The sequence below is a fragment of the Pipra filicauda genome, unplaced genomic scaffold (genome assembly GCF_003945595.2).
Source record: "Pipra filicauda isolate LSUMZ 115617 unplaced genomic scaffold, ASM394559v2 scaffold316_size853178_pilon, whole genome shotgun sequence".
NCBI lineage: Eukaryota > Metazoa > Chordata > Aves > Passeriformes > Pipridae > Pipra > Pipra filicauda.
The window spans coordinates 527,412-544,899 of record NW_024104439.1 but is presented as its reverse complement, the minus strand read 5'-3'; the positions used below and the strand labels follow the sequence as shown (position 1 = coordinate 544,899).

Below are 17,488 nucleotides of genomic sequence, written 5' to 3'. Positions count from 1 at the left end.
GAAACAATAGGAAAATTTACTTCTAAAGGAAAGCAATTAACACTGCTCCAAAAGGAAGCCTGAAAATTATTCTGATGTTTTATGATTTGTCTGACACAACTGATTTATGGATGTGCACATTCAGATGGTTTCACTATGACTGGGATATAATTTAGTACAAAAAAATGTGTAGATGGAATGCAAAATGCCTACTGACTCCATTAGAATTCATCGTTTATGTAATCCAGCTTCCTGCTGTGACTCTGAAATTACAGCTACAATTCATAATTAATTGTCTTTGAGACTAATATAAAGTTATTTACAGGTCTGAACCTAATCTCCTTCCTCTTACACCTCAAAATAATAATTCTCTCACTTTTTCAGATTATAAAAGTTTGCATATCTAAGACTATTCGCACGGGTGCTCAGGTCAAATTTTGAGAAGTACAATTGCCCCTCTGTTCTTTGCCATTTTAAGCAAAGCTGTGTAATTGTCCTGTTTTGGCCTGAGTTTTGAAGGTCTGCAGGGAAATGGCATTCAGCAGTGCTCTCTTGGGAGTGGCAGATTTAAAGGTGAAGGCCACAATCAGAGGCACAAGGAGCTCAAATGGTAGTTGCTCGTGTGCCACAACAGTAGGGTAGAAAGCTACCTTAGCCCTCCTCTCTGTCTGGGTCAGTTGAGGCTGTACCCTACATCAGAGTAAGGCCTGGATTTTTGTTTAGCACTGTTGCTTGCTGTGTGATTTTCAGCGAGTTACACAGTCCCTTTGAGCACCATGATAGTTCTCAGGATACTCCCATTGGTAAAATGCTTTGAAATGTTTTTATAGATAATGCTGGAACAAAAAGTTTTGGTAATCCATTACACAAAATTGAAAGCAGCTTCCATTGATTTAGGCCCAAAAATCATTCTATGGTTTGTATGTTAAATCTACTACTACTACTATTAAGCTTAAAAATTTAAAACTAGATGAAAAATATTCTAGCACTTCTGCTTATGGATCATTTTAGTTCAGGCTTTACAGTATCTGCCATTTGCTTTCCTTCTTATCATTTTATTGCAGCAGAACCCACAAGACAACCAACAACCAAACGGAGAAAAAGGAAAAACTCAACCAGCAGCACTTCCAACAGTAGTGCTGGGAACAATGCAAATAGTACCAACAGCAAGAAAAAGTCAGCTGCTGCAAACCTGAGTCTATCAAGTCAGGTACCTGTAAGTCTCGCTTTCCTTTTAGGCCTGAATCACTTATGGTGCTTTTATTCTTTCTTTACATTGTAAAGAAGGTGCATTCTTGAGCCAAAACTATCACAAGCAAAAGGTAATCTTGCACAGTGTGCTGTGGAAGCTGGGGAATTAGTGAAGAGATGTGAAGGAACTGTTCTGCAGTGCAGCTTTAACAAAGGACCCTCAAACCCAGGTGTCCTGAGGATCAGATGTGATTTTCTAAAGGCCTGGGCCAGCTCCCCTTCATGTCAAAGGGAGTCCTTCCACTGGTGGTGGGACTAGATTGGGCCTCATGTTTTTAGATATAGCAAGAGCCTTGCAGACTTCGTCTGCCAAGTGCTAAGTGAGGATGTGTCCCTGTGGTGCAGGACAGTCATACCTGAAGAATCTGCTGCTCTCTCTACTTTAGTACCTTACTTCTAATTGGTGCCAGATTCAGATGCTGAACAGGAACAGGTTATGAATTAACTTACCTGTAAGGGTTATCTCTTTTTCCAACCACTCCACTTGCAGAGGGTAGATCCCTTGGAATATGGCTCTCAGCTTATCCACCCTGCTAGCTGGAACTGTTGACATCCTAATTGTACAGGGAGACACCAAGTCATTTCCAGAGTAGTAACTGTACCAGCACTAATAATGTCACATTTACTGCCTTATTCACAATATAGGGCTAATCAGTCCCAAATTGTGGCAAAGTGTGTCTTAGTCAATAAGGAGATAGCTTATGCATTTTAAAGCTTGTGAAATTAATTTTATATTATAGGAAACATAAAGTCATACCCTGGGAATAACATGCAGGGATTTTTATTGGATTTCTGATCAGCAGATAGGAAAGGACTAGGTCTCCTCTGAAACCTGACAAAGAATATAGGCCTTTTGTTAGCACAAAGCAGACACTTCCTAGGAAACTTGAATACCCAGATAAAAAAAAGAGGAGTAGACTAACACCGGTGAAATGAAATGAAGATTTTTTTTGTTTAGCAACTGATTCAGCAATCCAGTAGTTTACAGAAGCTTGGGGCTTCAGTACATTAAACTCATATTTCCTCCTTGTCATATTAACATTTTCACATGGCTCACATCCCCAGAGTCAGATTCTTTCCCTTATATAGGCATCTCTGTGTTTTTCTGGCAACACAAAACAGTCAGAAGCCAGCTGCCTGATCCCCTGGTGACAGGGACCACTCTAACTCACTGACAGCATGCCACAAACCCCCTTGGATCAATATTCAAACATATTTAAGAAAAAACCAGCAATTAAGTGCAAAACTGAGCAACCATTTAGTTCCCTGCTGTCTCCCAAGTTTAAAAGACAATAAAATCACTTCATCTCACTACTTTCTGCTCTGAGTTCAGTTCAGTAAGACCAGAATCTGACCCCCTACCACTCTTCATCCTGCCCCTCCCTGGAGAGACAACTTTTGTTGGCTTCAGTGGTAGCCATGTATGTTTGAGTGTAATTGAGCCCTCTGTCACTCCCGCTGATATTGAAGCTGACTTCAGGTACTGAAAGGCTACTCCTGACACATGAAGTAGTCAAGGCTGCTCTTCCTGATGGAGATGATAGTTGAGCATCTGAGACACATTGGTGAAGTTTATCATGGTATGAGGGATGGATTTTTAGCCTTCATTTACTTTCAGGATGTTGCATAGTCAGTGTTTTTCAGTATTCTTTTCTTTCTGTACCAGAGTAGCAAAATGGTCCAAACTCTTTCATATGGAGGATCAGGTTCCATTTTTAGGACACTTCTCCTTTCCATCTGCAAAGGGGAAAATGCTTAGCTGTTTGATTTGACATACTAACAGCTCTTCCTATCTTCCCCACAGCAAAGATAGCAAACCAGATGGAATTGATGGTTGCGCCACCCTGTAGGGTAGACAGAACTTGAAATAATTTTAGCAGTAGGATATTTTTGTGCAAAACTATTCAATGCTTTTCAGTTTAATAGAGAGCTGTTACCACATTTCTTCAAAATTACACATTCCTTGAAGTGGACCTTATTACAGGCATACCACTGCTTTCTGAAGTTAGCTGCAGATAGCAGTAACTTGCTTTCTGTTTCTTTCACATAACTGTGCCTTAAAGTGTATCATTTAGTAGTTAATGTTTGGTTTCCCTTATGCAATAGAAGACAAGAGATCCTTGAATACAATCTGGCAGTTTTCAACTCATTAAAAGCTTCATTTGTCCATACAGCTTTCTGTGAATGGGACTGTCCTACTCAGTATAAAAAAACGAAAAACCTACTGAAATTATTCATTTTCAGTGTTAAAAGCATTTCCCCCCTCCTTATTAGAGAAGAGCAATGGAATCACTGCATCTTCTATCCAGATGACTCACATAACCAGACCTAATTTCAGTTCAATTTTTCTCATCTTCCACTCTAGAGAACCCTGGCAATGGGCTCATATCCACATCAAATCTGGACTAATATGAAGTTCAGCTTTCCCTTTTTCTCCAATGATTTCTTCTCAGCCAGCAAAGTCAGTCTGTCCACCATAATCACATCTAATTACAAATTTCCTGTCACTTTTACACTTTTGTGTTGTTTTCTCTCTAATAGTAAAATAATCCTGGTTAGACAATGTTTTCTTAGCTTCTGTTCTATGTAGTCTTGGTTTAGGACATTAGTAATTATTCAGTTTTTGCTCCTACAGTAATGCTTTGTACACTCTGGCAAATGTGTGAATTTACCACTCAGCTCATCCACACCTCATTCATACCATCAACTTCTGGTTTTTTAATGAGGTCTTCGTGCCTGGGGAGGCAAATGTCGTGTTCAGGATAGTGTCCAGAAAACAGCTGAAGTACCAGCAGCTTCACAGAGTTTTGTCATTTTCCCCACAGCCCCTTCCAGCTCTTCAGATAAATACATTGGGCTGAACCAACCTTGATTAATGAGAGGCAATGGTACTTGTCACATAGACATTCTTCTAGTTGGAGGAGGAGGAGGATGTGCCATTTCCTCTACCTGCATTATTTGCTGATCATTTCTTCAGGCAGGGACGGTGCCGACAATACAGAGCCAAGCCTAGAAAGTGAAATGTTGTGGTTGTATTTCCATGCATGGGTCAGGTTGGCACTGCACCCTGAAGCTCAGTTGGTGAAGCCTAATCAATCAGTATCCTTTGTGCTCTTTGTGTTGCTTTAAATTGATTAGCACTTTCACAGCGCTGACACATTCTGATACATCTTTAATAACACTGTCTTTAAAAGCGTCTTAAGGGTCTCTGCCAGTGGGTGGGTATGCATCTTCCCTCTCACCAGTAATTTGAAAAGGTTCAGTCTTAGTCCATCCTTTTGTCTCTAACTATTGTTTATACTTTCTCAACTGTGGTAAATAAAATACAAAGTTTTGCCCTTTTGACAGTCGCACTCTATTGCACCCATTTTCCCTTACGATGGTGGGAAAAACATCAATTTCTGTGATTTTGTTAGTTCTCAACCTACTGATTGCAGACTCTGTATCTCTTGTCAACATAACTCTTGTGGCCCAAGTCCCATGTTTAATATCTTTTCTACATACTCCATATTTCCTACATATTTCCTACATTCTTAAAACAAATGTAGTTAGCCAGTGTGCTACATGACTGCACCACACAACTCATGCCTAGGTTGGCCCATTGCTTATCCAGTGATGCTTTTGACTTGAATCCTGTAGGTGCTGGGGCAACACACTGTAGTGTGCTGGAAGTAGAACTAAGTCCCACTAAAGTCACTCCAATAGCACAAATACAGAAACATTTTTCTCTCCAGAAGTTTTCTTCTCTCAGACCCTCACAGGTGCAGGCTCAGTACTGCATTGGCTGGTTTTAGTGCCTAAAGAAAACTGACAGAACAGGGAGATTGAGAAGCTGCAGTCCACTGAACTGCCTTAGCCTCAGCAGATGCTGGGTTTGGGTTTGTTTATGTTCTTAATCCACCTGACCTTAGGAAGAAACATTAGCCCATTGGGCAGAAACTGGAGTTACCAGTTTCCTCTTTTCTCTAAACAAAGAGCAAAGATGGGCAAACTCCTCCTGCAAGGTTCATAGAAAACCTTTCTAATGTCAGACTTCCTATGATTCAAAGAAATTATTTATCTAATTTGGGTGTGCCATTGCCTTATCACACAGCACTAATAATTTCCTCTGATATTTGAAGCTAGCTGCAGTGTTTTCCCAAGTCTTTGCTCAGTTTTCAAGCCTCTTTACTGGCTAAAATCATAGTCCTTAGCATTCTTCATTCTCTTCTGTTTCAAATAAAACTTTTTCGCAAGCCCAGGCCCCTATACTGTAGAATAGTGACTTGTTCACTGTGATCTGTGGATGACAGGTATATGCAAGACCATCAGAAGGGGTCCATACAGCTATTATCAAATAAATATTACTTTCTGTTAAGTTTAATAAAAACAGGGCACATTGATCCATTTTCATATATTTGAAATTTGACAGCAATGCACAACTCTCACAAACTGTAAGAACCATTGCTCCAGGCTGCCCCCAGTCGTCACCACAGAAATTAATAGGTGGATTTTGCTTTCATTTACTAATGAAGATCCTGTTGAGTGTAGTACTGTAACCAGGAATCCAGTGAAATATCATTTGTGTTGGAAAGAATAAAGCATCACTACATGCCACTAAGTAAATCAAACGTTCTTCGTTGCATCCAGAGTCTTAATTAGAACCTCCTTGCACTCTTTAAGCAAGTTACATACCTCAGTAATCTCTCTTTCTCTTTGTAGTTCTCTGTAAGCTCCTCAGAAACCAAATCCATAAATAAACCTGCTAACATGGAAGGGAGCAATACAATCTCTTATGTGTTTCAGAAACAGGGGGTAAGTTTAGGTGGTTTGTAAAGGATGTTGTAGAACCACAGTTACAGTTCCAAGGCCAGAGATCAGTGTCGGAAATTATCCCATGTCTCAGAACTGTGCAATTCAGAATCCAAGACTTAATCGTAAGGAGATGAGAGAGAATAAATTTGTTTCCAGTTTTTGTACTTTAGGAAAAATATTCCAAACAAGACTAGAATGTCAAATTAACAGGGAGGATTATGATGAAATGCGAAAGATTTTCCACTAGAAAGTGTTTACTCTGAAGCCTAATTAAAATGTCAGTTCTGTTTCTATAGATCATTTCAACACCAACGTCAGTCTGATGTTTTTGTAGTGGAAGCAGTGAACATGATGGATATGGGCAGCAGTGGGTCTCTCAATCATTAATAATTTTTTGTGGTAAGGAGCTAAGAAGTCAGTTATTAAAATAATCGTGACTAACACAATTCCATAAGAAAGAAAGCAGGAGGAGGTACCCTTCTTCTTTTGACTTAGCACTAGAGGTATGTTAGCTGCTAGAACTAGTGCAACTTTCAGTCCCTGGAGCATGAGACGTGCTTGAACAATATATTTGCTAGTGTTAGGCATTTTTAATTATCTCAGGCTTGTGAGCACTGTTCATCTACTTCTGAGAACTGAGACACCTGAGCTATGAACTGATCATTTTAACACACTGGGTGGGATCGCGTATTAACAGTAGCAAAGGTGGCAGGCATAGGGATGGGGAATTTTACATGGCCCAGCAGTTTACCTCCAGACTTCACTAAGACATTGTTTACATATAGGATGATCCCAAGTTAAAAAGTTTAGTTACATAACTGAGCAGAGCAGCGCTAAATTTTGAGTCTTGGTATAAAAAAGGTGAAGCCTGAGAAGTGACCAGTCTGTTAAATAGAATTGCTTTTATTTGAGTTGTGTACAAAGTGACCTCTGTGTGTAGTTGTTATGCATCAATTAAAGTTTGGATGGCAACTAGGGTAATTTCAGGATGAAAGGTATGATATACATGAAAGCTGCTTTTGTGGTTATATTATAAAATAATACATTTCTATCACATAATGTAAAACAACCACTGCTTTATTTATAGTGCTTCACTGCAACCATATTTTACTACCATGAGACTTTCCTTGACCAAAAATATTGTTTCTAATCACAGAGTAAATTAATAAGATTGAGTGACTACAGACTAAATCTTTTTTAAACTAATCTAGTCAAATATGTACTACCATAACTAGGCCATAGCAGTGTGTGCTGCCATGCAAGAGACTAGGGTTTAATTCTTGGATTCTGCTTCTCACTCCATGAGCAGGAGCTAGGAGCACTCCAGAGCTGCAGCCTCAACCCTGGGAGGGATGGAGCCTTGTGTCATTCAACAGCAGTGACCCCCACTGGCCAATTTAAGGAGAAGCATTGAGGGGCTCTAAAAGGAGTCACTTCCAGTCCTCCTCAGAGGTTGGTGGTCATTGCACGGGATCTAGTGAGTGGAGGTTCAATGGGGTGCACTTGGTGGGGTCTTCAGCTTTCAGTCTAAGGAGCAGAATCCTCTCTGGGGAGGAAACAGCATGTGCGCTTCCTGAGACACTATTTTTGCCTGACATAACTATAAGTGGCAAGATTGTCAAGATATTTTTTTTAAATGTCCTGTAACTAATGCTGTGATATCTATCTTTTAAATAGAATGAGGGAAAACTCCACTAACCTCAGCATAATTGTAGTTTAATTCCCAGAGAGAGAGAGAAAGAGACTCAATGGCATGGAGAGAAATAGAAATGCAAACTGTCCTCTCAGTGGATGTCATTGTACTAAAGGAATAATATTTGCAAAGAATCTGAGAAATTAGAGGCGAAAATAGTTACAAGGTGATTGAACATCTCCCCACTGATGCACATATGTTTCCTACCACAGATTGAGATTTTTCCCAGCCCAGCATTAGGTGACCTGAGCAGCAAAGTTAGCACTGTTCCAGTGGGGTCATTAATCTTCAGTTTGCCATTATCAATAACAGGAATTTTGTCTTAGCAGTAGGGATTACATTTTTGTTCACTTAATGTCATCTTAGTACCCTAGTTTACATCTCCTCAGATTGGCCTAAAGTGATCATCTTCCTTTCAGCACTTGCAGTTGTTAAGCATATTTACCCCTCCCAATCATTTGGTGGATGTAATACATATTTAATTCTTTCATGTGGCCTCCCCAGCCAGCTGTTCTAGCCCCACAGTGATTTTTGATACGCTTCTCTAAGTCTCATCCAAGTCACTGACCTCTTGCTGGTGTGGCAGCAGGGAGAACTTGAGGCCCGTACTCAAGAACATTGAAGTAAAGGGAACTGTTGCCACCTCGGTCTGTGATTCTGTGTTTCAGCCACTCTGGTCTTTTTGCCTGCCATATCACACTGCACACCTCAAACCCAACCTGCTGTCCTCTGCCAGGTCTCTCTTGTCATTAATGCTCTCGCAATACAATGGGGTCAGGTCTGGTTCAGCAGTGCACACTATATATTGTCTATTGTTTAGAGAGATGGAAGAAATTAGAACAAACTTTTGCTTATGAACACCTTTGTCTTTAAAACTTCTATGTCTTAAAGTTGTGTGTGAGTTTTATTTAACCAAATATTTTATGGATATATGGAGTTACAAAATATAGACAAAGTGAAGAAGAAATCATGTAACAGTTTCCATATACTCAAAAATATTTTACGTAGCACAGGTTGAAAATGTGATACAAAAATTCTTCTGTATCATGCCAGCCTTTGTTGAGGGATATCAAAAAATAGTATAAACACTTAAAGGCAATAATTTGTGTTGTTTTCTGGTGAAGGAAGTACACATCTGATTAAAAAGAAAACTTATTAAACGCAAACGTGTCTTCTGTTTGCTTTTTACAAATGCTTTTACATTCAAAAGGAGAACCAGATCCTTTAAAACATGAATCTGTTGTTTGCTAGGATTCTTGGAAGAGCTTGTTAAATCAGCAGGAATGAAGCTAGACATCTGGAATTACTGCACTTTTACCAAGCACTAGCTGATGCCCTGACACCTGAGCTGCATGAAAAGATGCATCCCACATATTTCTTTAGCAGTTAGCACAGCAGCCTGATTCTCTGTTGAACAGAGGGAACAAGAGAGCTCTCTGGCTTTGCACCTTTGCTTTCCAATCTCAAGTTTGCACCTTTCTATCCCATGCTGCTTAGGTTTTTTGCAGCAAATCTGTGATGCACTGGAGTACAGTAGGCGGTTTACTTGTTTTCATGGAAGGACAATTTGTACTTAAAGCAGTGATTAGATGAATTCTGTCTTTCTTGCATGCTTTAGTTTCTGATGACTACTAGCTTCATCAGTGTAATTATAATTAGCACTCTTCATCTTGCTTTTACGGTACCAGCTGGACAGATTGGTCCTCTTACTGCACAGATTGGCGGCAGGGTTGCCTACATGGAGTTAGGTGACAGGCACCATGAAATAACAGATGGTAAATTCAGGGCTTGTTGGCAATCAGCAGGTTTTTGCTAATGACTTAATTAGCTATGCAAATTGTCAAATCAGTGTGAACATTGTTTTTATCGAAAACTTTACCTAAATTAATTACCATAATTAAGTAGCAGAATGTCAAGTATATTAGATGCGTAAAAGGGCTTGGCTGGCTATGGATTAGAGAGTTACCATCTTTATTAGTGTTGTGCTCCATGTTTGAGAAGTCTGAGGATAAGAAATGCAGTTACTTTTAAACTACTTCTAAAATACACATATCGCAAAGTTCCAACTGAGATGCACCCTGGTGCCTTTCCTAAGAAAATGGCTCAGGAAAAAATTACTGGATAAAGGTTAAATATTTCGAGGAGGAGTTTAAAAGCAGTTTCATAGCCTGTTTATTTGCTTAAAAGCAGGTACATTTTTCAGTCTACCTGCTTTTCAGTTCTGGGGGTTCTGAGATCCAGAGCCGTGAGCATGCAGCTAGAGAGATGTGTTATAGCTTTTCATTTAATTAGAAATAAAGTGTAAGCCTGTCTCCTGCTTCCTACTATGCGGGAACTTTTAACTCTGTTGTTCAAATATCACAAAGTTAAGCGATGCAAATTCTCTAACATAATTTTTTTAAGTTGATTTTTTCTCTCTCAAGGTTTCCATATAACAAATATTGGGTGCTGTTCACAGGATGTGATGGTGGTAGGAGAACCAACTCTGATGGGAGGCGAATTTGGGGATGAAGACGAAAGGCTTATCACTAGATTAGAGAATACACAGTATGATGCAGCAAATGGCATGGATGATGAAGAAGATTTCAACAATTCACCTGCACTGGGAAATAACAGCCCATGGAACAGCAAACCTCCTGCTAACCAGGAGACAAAATCTGAAAACCCCACACCACAAGCTTCCCAATAGGTTAACCTGCAGCCGTGCCCACTGCAATGTATGTCAGTGGGTTATTAATTACTGTTTCACAGCATTCTTCAAAATAAAATTTAAAAGAAACACCTTTCAAATTATAAAGTATCTATTTCTAAACTAAAGCTATCCAATTTTTTTTCATTAGGGAAAACTCTTGTATAAGCTTCCATATACATACCTTGGAAGCATTCTCATACAACATGATACTGGCACTGACCTCGATTAAAATAATTGGAAAAGATACAGCATCTCATGAAAAATTTCTGACAGTGCATTTTATTGGAAGGGGTTGTTTTTTTCCTCATCAAACAATGGCCATATTTTAAAGTCATCAGTGCTCAGGATCTCATTAACGTAACTATGTAAAACTTTTTACAATTGTAATATATTTTCTGCTTTTCAACTTGCACCTGAAATTTCTTGTTTCAGAAAAAGATCAGCTTTTAAGGAAAAGTAATTTAAAGTAACTTTTGTTCTTTCTTTAACTTTTCTTCCATCGGTTAATCATATAAAGGATCCAGCATTTTTAATTTACATTTAGCTGATGCCAGTAGATACTCTATCCATCATTTAATAAAAATACTGAAACAAGAAATGTCTTTTTTTCATCAAAGACATGAGAAATATTTTTATGTGGAAAAAGACACCCAGTCCTATGAGAGTTTATGCTTTGTAAAATTGCTGTCGATCCAGATATTTTAAAGCCATGTAATCCATTAACTTTGTGGGCAGCTTAATAAATCTAAAACTTTTGTGTTTTTATTATTGTATCTGAGTTGGCTTTGTTGTTATTTCTTTTCATAGTATATTTCTTGTATAATATTTTTGTAAAGCCCTCATTTTTTCTTTTACTTTTTTTTTTTTAATTCCGGTGTATTTATGTGAAACTTTATAAAAGAAACTAATTTTTTTCATTTACATATTAATATGTTCAACTCATTATGTAAAGACACAGTGAGTCAGTGTGTTATATAATACAACTGTATTTTATGTATGCTTTGCCAATAAGTGTGCCAATAAACTGTGTTAACAAACGTGCTCTTATACAGTGCATTTACAGTTCCTTGCATGCAAAACATACATGCCTGTGTGCAGGATCACACACCAAGACAGGATCACACGCCAAGAATTTTTGAAAATAGACTTTCACTGAATTTCAGTCTTTTTCCAGCAAAAGGGAAAGTCTGTACTTGGGTGTGAATCATTTACAGCTCGATTTGGTTAGATGATCTTTTTTAACAATAACGATGTGCAACCCCAGGGGTGGGGTACAGCTGGGAAAGCCAAGTGTGAGGGAGTGCAGGGCATCCAGCCAGTACACCTCCATCCTGAACTTTGCATCTCTCGCCTTCCAGGGCTGGAGCTTATCAGAACAGGGATTTCCACTCCGCTGAATCCTGTCTGATAGCTGTATGATGAGTCCCTCAACTGGGGCTGAGAGGATTTTAAAATTTCTCCGTCTTTCTTCCCTTTGCTATCATATCCCTTGTTCACCGAGCAAGCAAAACCCCCGGAGTGGTGCCGCTGCTCTGAGCACAGCCCAGCCTGGAAAGCCCCTCGGCTGAGCTGGGAGGCACAGAGGGACACGCCTGCGTCCCGGGGCAGCTGGGAAACCCTGCAAGGTGCACCCTGCAAGCGGCAAAGACAGGGAGAGCTGCCGACACAGAGATGCTGAGTCTACACAATCCTGCCTTTTCTGCACGGGAGTGATGTTTTGCTCTTGCCTGAAACTGTATTTTTAATATTACTGACATTATAAAAACAGCTGAAGAACTTCTAGGGGGGTTTTTTGAGTGGCTGTACATATACCCTGAAGTCAGTCTAGGGAAATCTATATATCCCAAAGATATATAGATATTTTGTAATCATGCTTTTGCTAGATGTGATGCCACCAAAGAGTTTTGAAGTGACCAGTGCAGAAAGAATAGAGGGCAAAGCACCCTGTGTGGCCACTTGTTTCTTAGCAAGACAGCTCCCTCTCTGCCCCAGGAACCAACCTCAGCCCCTGACATGGGTCCATGCTCCTGTAATCAAAATCCTTGTTCAATGAATTTTGGCACCTATGGTATGCCTTGCAGGAAGATAGCCTAAAAGACACTCCAGGCTCTGGAGCACAAAAGATATCAGTTGTAGGGTAGAATTTAAATCTATCTAAATAACAAACGTGGATAGCAATGCTGCTCCTTTGTGACACTTGCAGAATGTAGGAAACTGTAGGTCTATCATTCAGTGACTATATCAGTCCTGATTTTTCCATGTAAATAATTAAATTCACAATGTATTCCATTAAGGAATCTCTGGCTCCTATATAACTGCTATAACATTACAATTATACACTGTAATTCTAACGTTCAACACCACTAATCATTCATGTTACATTTCCACGAGCACACTCTAAAAGGCGTTCCTTATTATTAATCTTTCAAGACTGGCACTACTATTTCAACTTTTAAAAGATTTATGATGTCATATTACTCTTGTTGTTTCAGTAAATAAACATAGGATCGCTTGAAAAATGGGCAACAGACTCCTTGGAGTCCTGTCCTTGAATTAATCTGGAAGGACACTTTCTCCATATCTCCTCAAAAACCTCGTCTACAAGCTATCAATCCACCCTGTTGTGGTTAGGGTGAATAACGGAGCTAGCTAATTTTATTTATTCGCTTATTTATTCATAAAAGAAATGTCCAAAATGGGCCAGCTCAAGGAATCAGGTCGAGACGTACAGCAGCTGGACATGCAGTCTCCTCACTGCTCCTTCCTTTGTTCTCTGAGCTGCTGCATTGGCTTTTCTTACCCTATTTCAAATGACATGGTAAACTCATCAAGAAAGAACCTGTGATCCCGTTTCTAATCCCAAGTGCTCATGTCCTGTCCTCAGGAACACTCCCCAATAGGTATAGGATTAAAGTACAGTGATCACATGAACTACTGGATTTTGTGGCTTTTGGTTGGGGGTTGCAATTAAATGACACTGTGGCTTCTGTGTGCTCCATGAGTGTCTGGCACAGAGCAATGGGAAAGGTGAATAAACACCACAGGTGTAACCTGGTACAGGTATGGTAACAGGTCTGTGAGAGCTCAGGTTGCAGCCTGAAGAGTGAAATCTTGAAACCAATAATTAATTTTACTGTAATCTAATCCCAACACCTACCAGAACATTGTATCTCTCTTAGAATTTGGAAGGGAATAATGTTGTTGATACTTCCCTCTGGGGAGCCCTGCAGCTATTAAAAGGAGGAAGGAAACTTATCTCATGATGTTGAAATACTTTCAAAGAGAAAGCTCTTGTTTGTTTTAGCTAAATGGAGGGAAATACTGGCTCTGAGAAGTGCCCTCACAAATCAGGGGGAGGAAATTCCAGTTTATTTGGAAAAGCAGAATCACATAATTAGTAAAGTGACTGAATATGAACACTGATAACCAAACTGGTTGCTGTTACAAAGGACTTGAACCCTGCAAGAGTCATAAGCACTGGTGGGTTTTGATTGTTCTTTGAATTGCTTTGTTTGGGGATTATTATTTTTTGTGGATCTTTGTTCAGCAAAGTCCCTTTCTCAGGGAACTTCCAACTCACATGAGACATCAGCTGGTCTCACTGGCTGCCCCTCGTGAGAACATTTCAGTTCTTCAATGTCCTTCTTTTTCTCTTTCCACAACAAGCAAAAATAAGCAGTATTTGCAGCTTTGTAGTCTTTTCAGAAAGGTGTCCTCAGGTTTCATCATCTATGCATTGATATGTATGAATGTAATAATGTAGTAGGATAATTCGGTTTGGAAGGGGCCTTGGGAGGTATAACTAGTATTTGCATGCTTGCAGCATCACAGGCCTCTGTGAAAGTTGTGACTCATTTTTAACCTTGGTCCTGGGGAAGGTACTGCTATCACACATTGGCAAAGTGTAACCAACTTGGATCCTTGGGGGACAAAGCAAGAAGTGCCCCGTACCAGAGAGCTACCAAGGATGATCTGTCTGAAAGTGTGCAGAAACACATAGGGGCCAGAGGGGGAGGAAACTACCAAAGGGAAGGGAAAATACTGAACATCATTGGGTGTTCTCTAGCACCAGGGTGGAGAGAGGCTCCTTATCCAGCTGTTGCTGCAAAACACCATTAACGGAGTCTAAATGATAGAACAGACTAAATTTTGCAATTTCACGGCCTCCATGAAAATCCCATTTTAGCAAAGACAGGATGAAAGAGAAAACACGAATGATTGATACTGAAGGAAACCCAGTTTGTGTCTAATATATCCTGGAGAAACTGCTAATGGAAATTGAATAGTCCTGAAAATATTTCCTGAGACTGCAACTCTGATCAAGTAGCCCTATGGTGATATATTGCATGTCCAAATTAAAGCTGCCCTGGGGCACACGTAACCCCAGCAGCTGGTTTTATTGTGTAGGACTGGATGATTTGTATGTTTTTTCTAGCTTTTTGACAGCATATTTTTATACAAGGCTAAGGCCTGAATCTTCTACTATGTAAGAGAAGCTACTGAATATTTAACATCCCATAGAACTGCTGTTATTCCAACATACCATTATGTTCTATTAGGAAGCCTGGTGGTACCCTAGCATTTCAGAATGGCAGATGGTACCTTTAGATAGAAAGTCACTTATGGAAGTCTCTAAATTTATGGACCATGTTGGTACATTTCATGAGAAAATATGAATTTCCACTGAATGTTCAGAGTATTAAAATCTGTTCTAATTTACCATGTTATTTTGACAGCAACTAGTATCAGTTCTTTCAAAGGGAGAGGCTTTATTGGGAACAGTGATGGAGCAATTTAACCGTAAAAGCATTTCTTCCATGACCCTGTGAATCACTTCCAAAATAAAAGAACTATCCCTCACATCAAGAAATAATTTTAAAGGGTCTATGGGAAGTCTTAATTCATAAGCACATTTTAAAACACCATTATGCACTAAAGATGACATCAGAAAATAATACACTCGTGCATACAGAATCAAAAATGTTATAAAAAGCATCCAACCACAACAGAGCACAAGCACTCCAGCTCCCCAAGAAATTCCCAACTGTGTTTCCATCAATTTTATAGGAAGCAGGATGAGACTGGTAAGCTTCAGTTTGGATAAGATACTAAATCCATCCCTGATAATTCAGGTTATCGCACATTAGCAAGGGAATGTGTTTCAGCTGAAGCAGATAAATGCCCACACAGTGTGCCTCCATGCCTGCTGGACACCCAAATTCATGATCCTTTAGGTCAGTGCTCATAGCTGGAGTCCAATTTCTTTTTTTTTTTTTTTTTTTTTTTACTTTGTACAGTGCCCTGTGACAGAAACACTTCTCAGGTGTCCAATATCTTACCAGTTGGAAGGTGACATGCAGAGCATTTCTCAGACTGTGTACTTTATACCATGCTAAAAGAAATTCTGCCTGATCTGTGGAGATCCTCAAGTTGTATATCAGCCCAGTTTAATTAATAGCTCTGGCTCAACAACTCCAAATTCATCAGAGATGCTGTGTATAATTTCATATTGAACAGTTGTAATATATAAGGTTAGCATCTCTTTTGTATGTGCGTTAGGAGACATTTTAGCAAATGTTTGATATGAAGCAGGCATTTAACACGTCTTATCTCATTCAACTGCAACTCCAATTTCATCACATGAAGTTTTATCCTCCCTGAGTGGTCTCTTGGGGGGTGTGAGTACTGAAAAAGCTTTTAAGAACTGGTGTTTGGTGCTTTCAGATGCTGGGGGGTTTTTCCATTCTATTTTCTTCCATCAATCTTTGATATCTTATGAAAATTTGTTTGTCATTTTGCACAAAGTTTTTAACGTTCCATCTTGTGGCCATGTGTAATACAGAATGCAGGACCTGTGTGTGCTCCACACAGACAAACCCATCAAAACCAAGGTGGGTTGCTCCCAGCTTGCCAAGAGAGCTCAAATTCAGCAGACAGAAGGTGTGAAATTTAGGAACTGTGATCGATACTGGGGCTTGTGCCTGTCTTTAACTGCAAACTCCAGTCTGAAAAGAAATTTTCAGCTGTTTTCTTTGAAATCTCCCCTTCAGGTTAAACTCATGTTTCAAAGGGTGATAACAAAGGGTGAAACACTGAGACAGCTATCTGTTCATTCGTGTTTGTCAGCAGCTCTATGTCTGTATCTGTGCTTAGACCACCAGCTCCTCCAGTGTGAATCAGGTGGGAAGTGCTCCAGGAGCTGGGCATATTGCTAAGGAATCTGGACAGCAATCAAGAACCTTTATTGTGGTTTCTGAGCTGTGTAGGAGTAATGCAATTTCATTTTTACATACCACAGCTATCTCTGCTGCTGGCCTGTGTGTCAACAGGGACAAGGACTTTCAAGTTGACTTTGTTTAGCAAACTTCCAAGTTTTGCTGCTGTTTCAGCCTAAGAGCTCAAAAATATAGCCTATATCAGCCTTTTTTCTCCCAGAAAATGTATTATTTTTAAATATACTCCCTTTTTTTAAGTCAGAATTTCCTTGAGAAGGGCCTAACGCACAAATTTCACGCAGCAGGATTTGGCTTTTCTGTAGATGCCAGCTACATTCCTGAGAGGGAAGAAAAAATACTAATGGCCAGTTTATAATGAGGAACTGAACAGTGGCACTCTGCAGGGAGGCAACATTTTTGAGCTCAAGACCATGTAATAGTGGGATATGGGCTTTTAAAATGGAAAGAGAGTTGTCAAGTCCTATGATTTTGCTGTGAGACCCATGACATGGCCAGTTCTCAAGCAGGGAGGGGAACTGTTGGGAAAGGAAGGATGGTCTGTATACTAATTGCCTTCGAACAGTCTGATGCTTCCGAAAGCGGCAATCTACAAGACAGCAGTTTCCAAGAAAACTCAATGTATTGGGTAAGAAAACTGCAATCAGTAATGAAAGCAAACTTCTAGGGATGAGCCTCATGCAGGCACTTCCCCGTACCAGGGCAGACATGTAGCTGCAAGGTCAAGACTCAAAAGGGAAAATGGAAAATTGATCTTATTTTATATTTTATTAATTTTATTAATTTGTTTTATTGTTTAATCACCTGTGACCATGCAGGTTAGTGCCAGAAACTGTTCTTGGTTTT

At 39.6% G+C, this 17,488-nt stretch overlaps 1 protein-coding gene across 9 annotated transcripts in view; it reads left to right on the top strand.

The window, feature by feature from the left end:
- LDB2 (LIM domain binding 2) overlaps positions 1 to 11,456 on the top strand; it is a 220,138-nt gene extending 208,682 nt beyond the window's left edge. The window contains exons 7-9 of one of the 9 annotated variants that reach the window (XM_027729466.2): positions 1,047 to 1,195; positions 7,334 to 7,476; positions 10,176 to 11,456. In XM_027729466.2, coding sequence (XP_027585267.1) covers positions 1,047 to 1,195; positions 7,334 to 7,438 — 254 coding nt within the window. In that variant the 3' untranslated portion in view covers positions 7,439 to 7,476; positions 10,176 to 11,456. Of the gene's footprint in view, positions 1 to 1,043; positions 1,196 to 7,333; positions 7,477 to 10,140 lie in introns of all 9 variants that reach the window. The other 8 variants (XM_027729467.2, XM_027729463.2, XM_027729461.2 and 5 more) reach the window with 8 other exon arrangements.
- Positions 11,457 to 17,488: the final 6,032 nt, after the last annotated feature.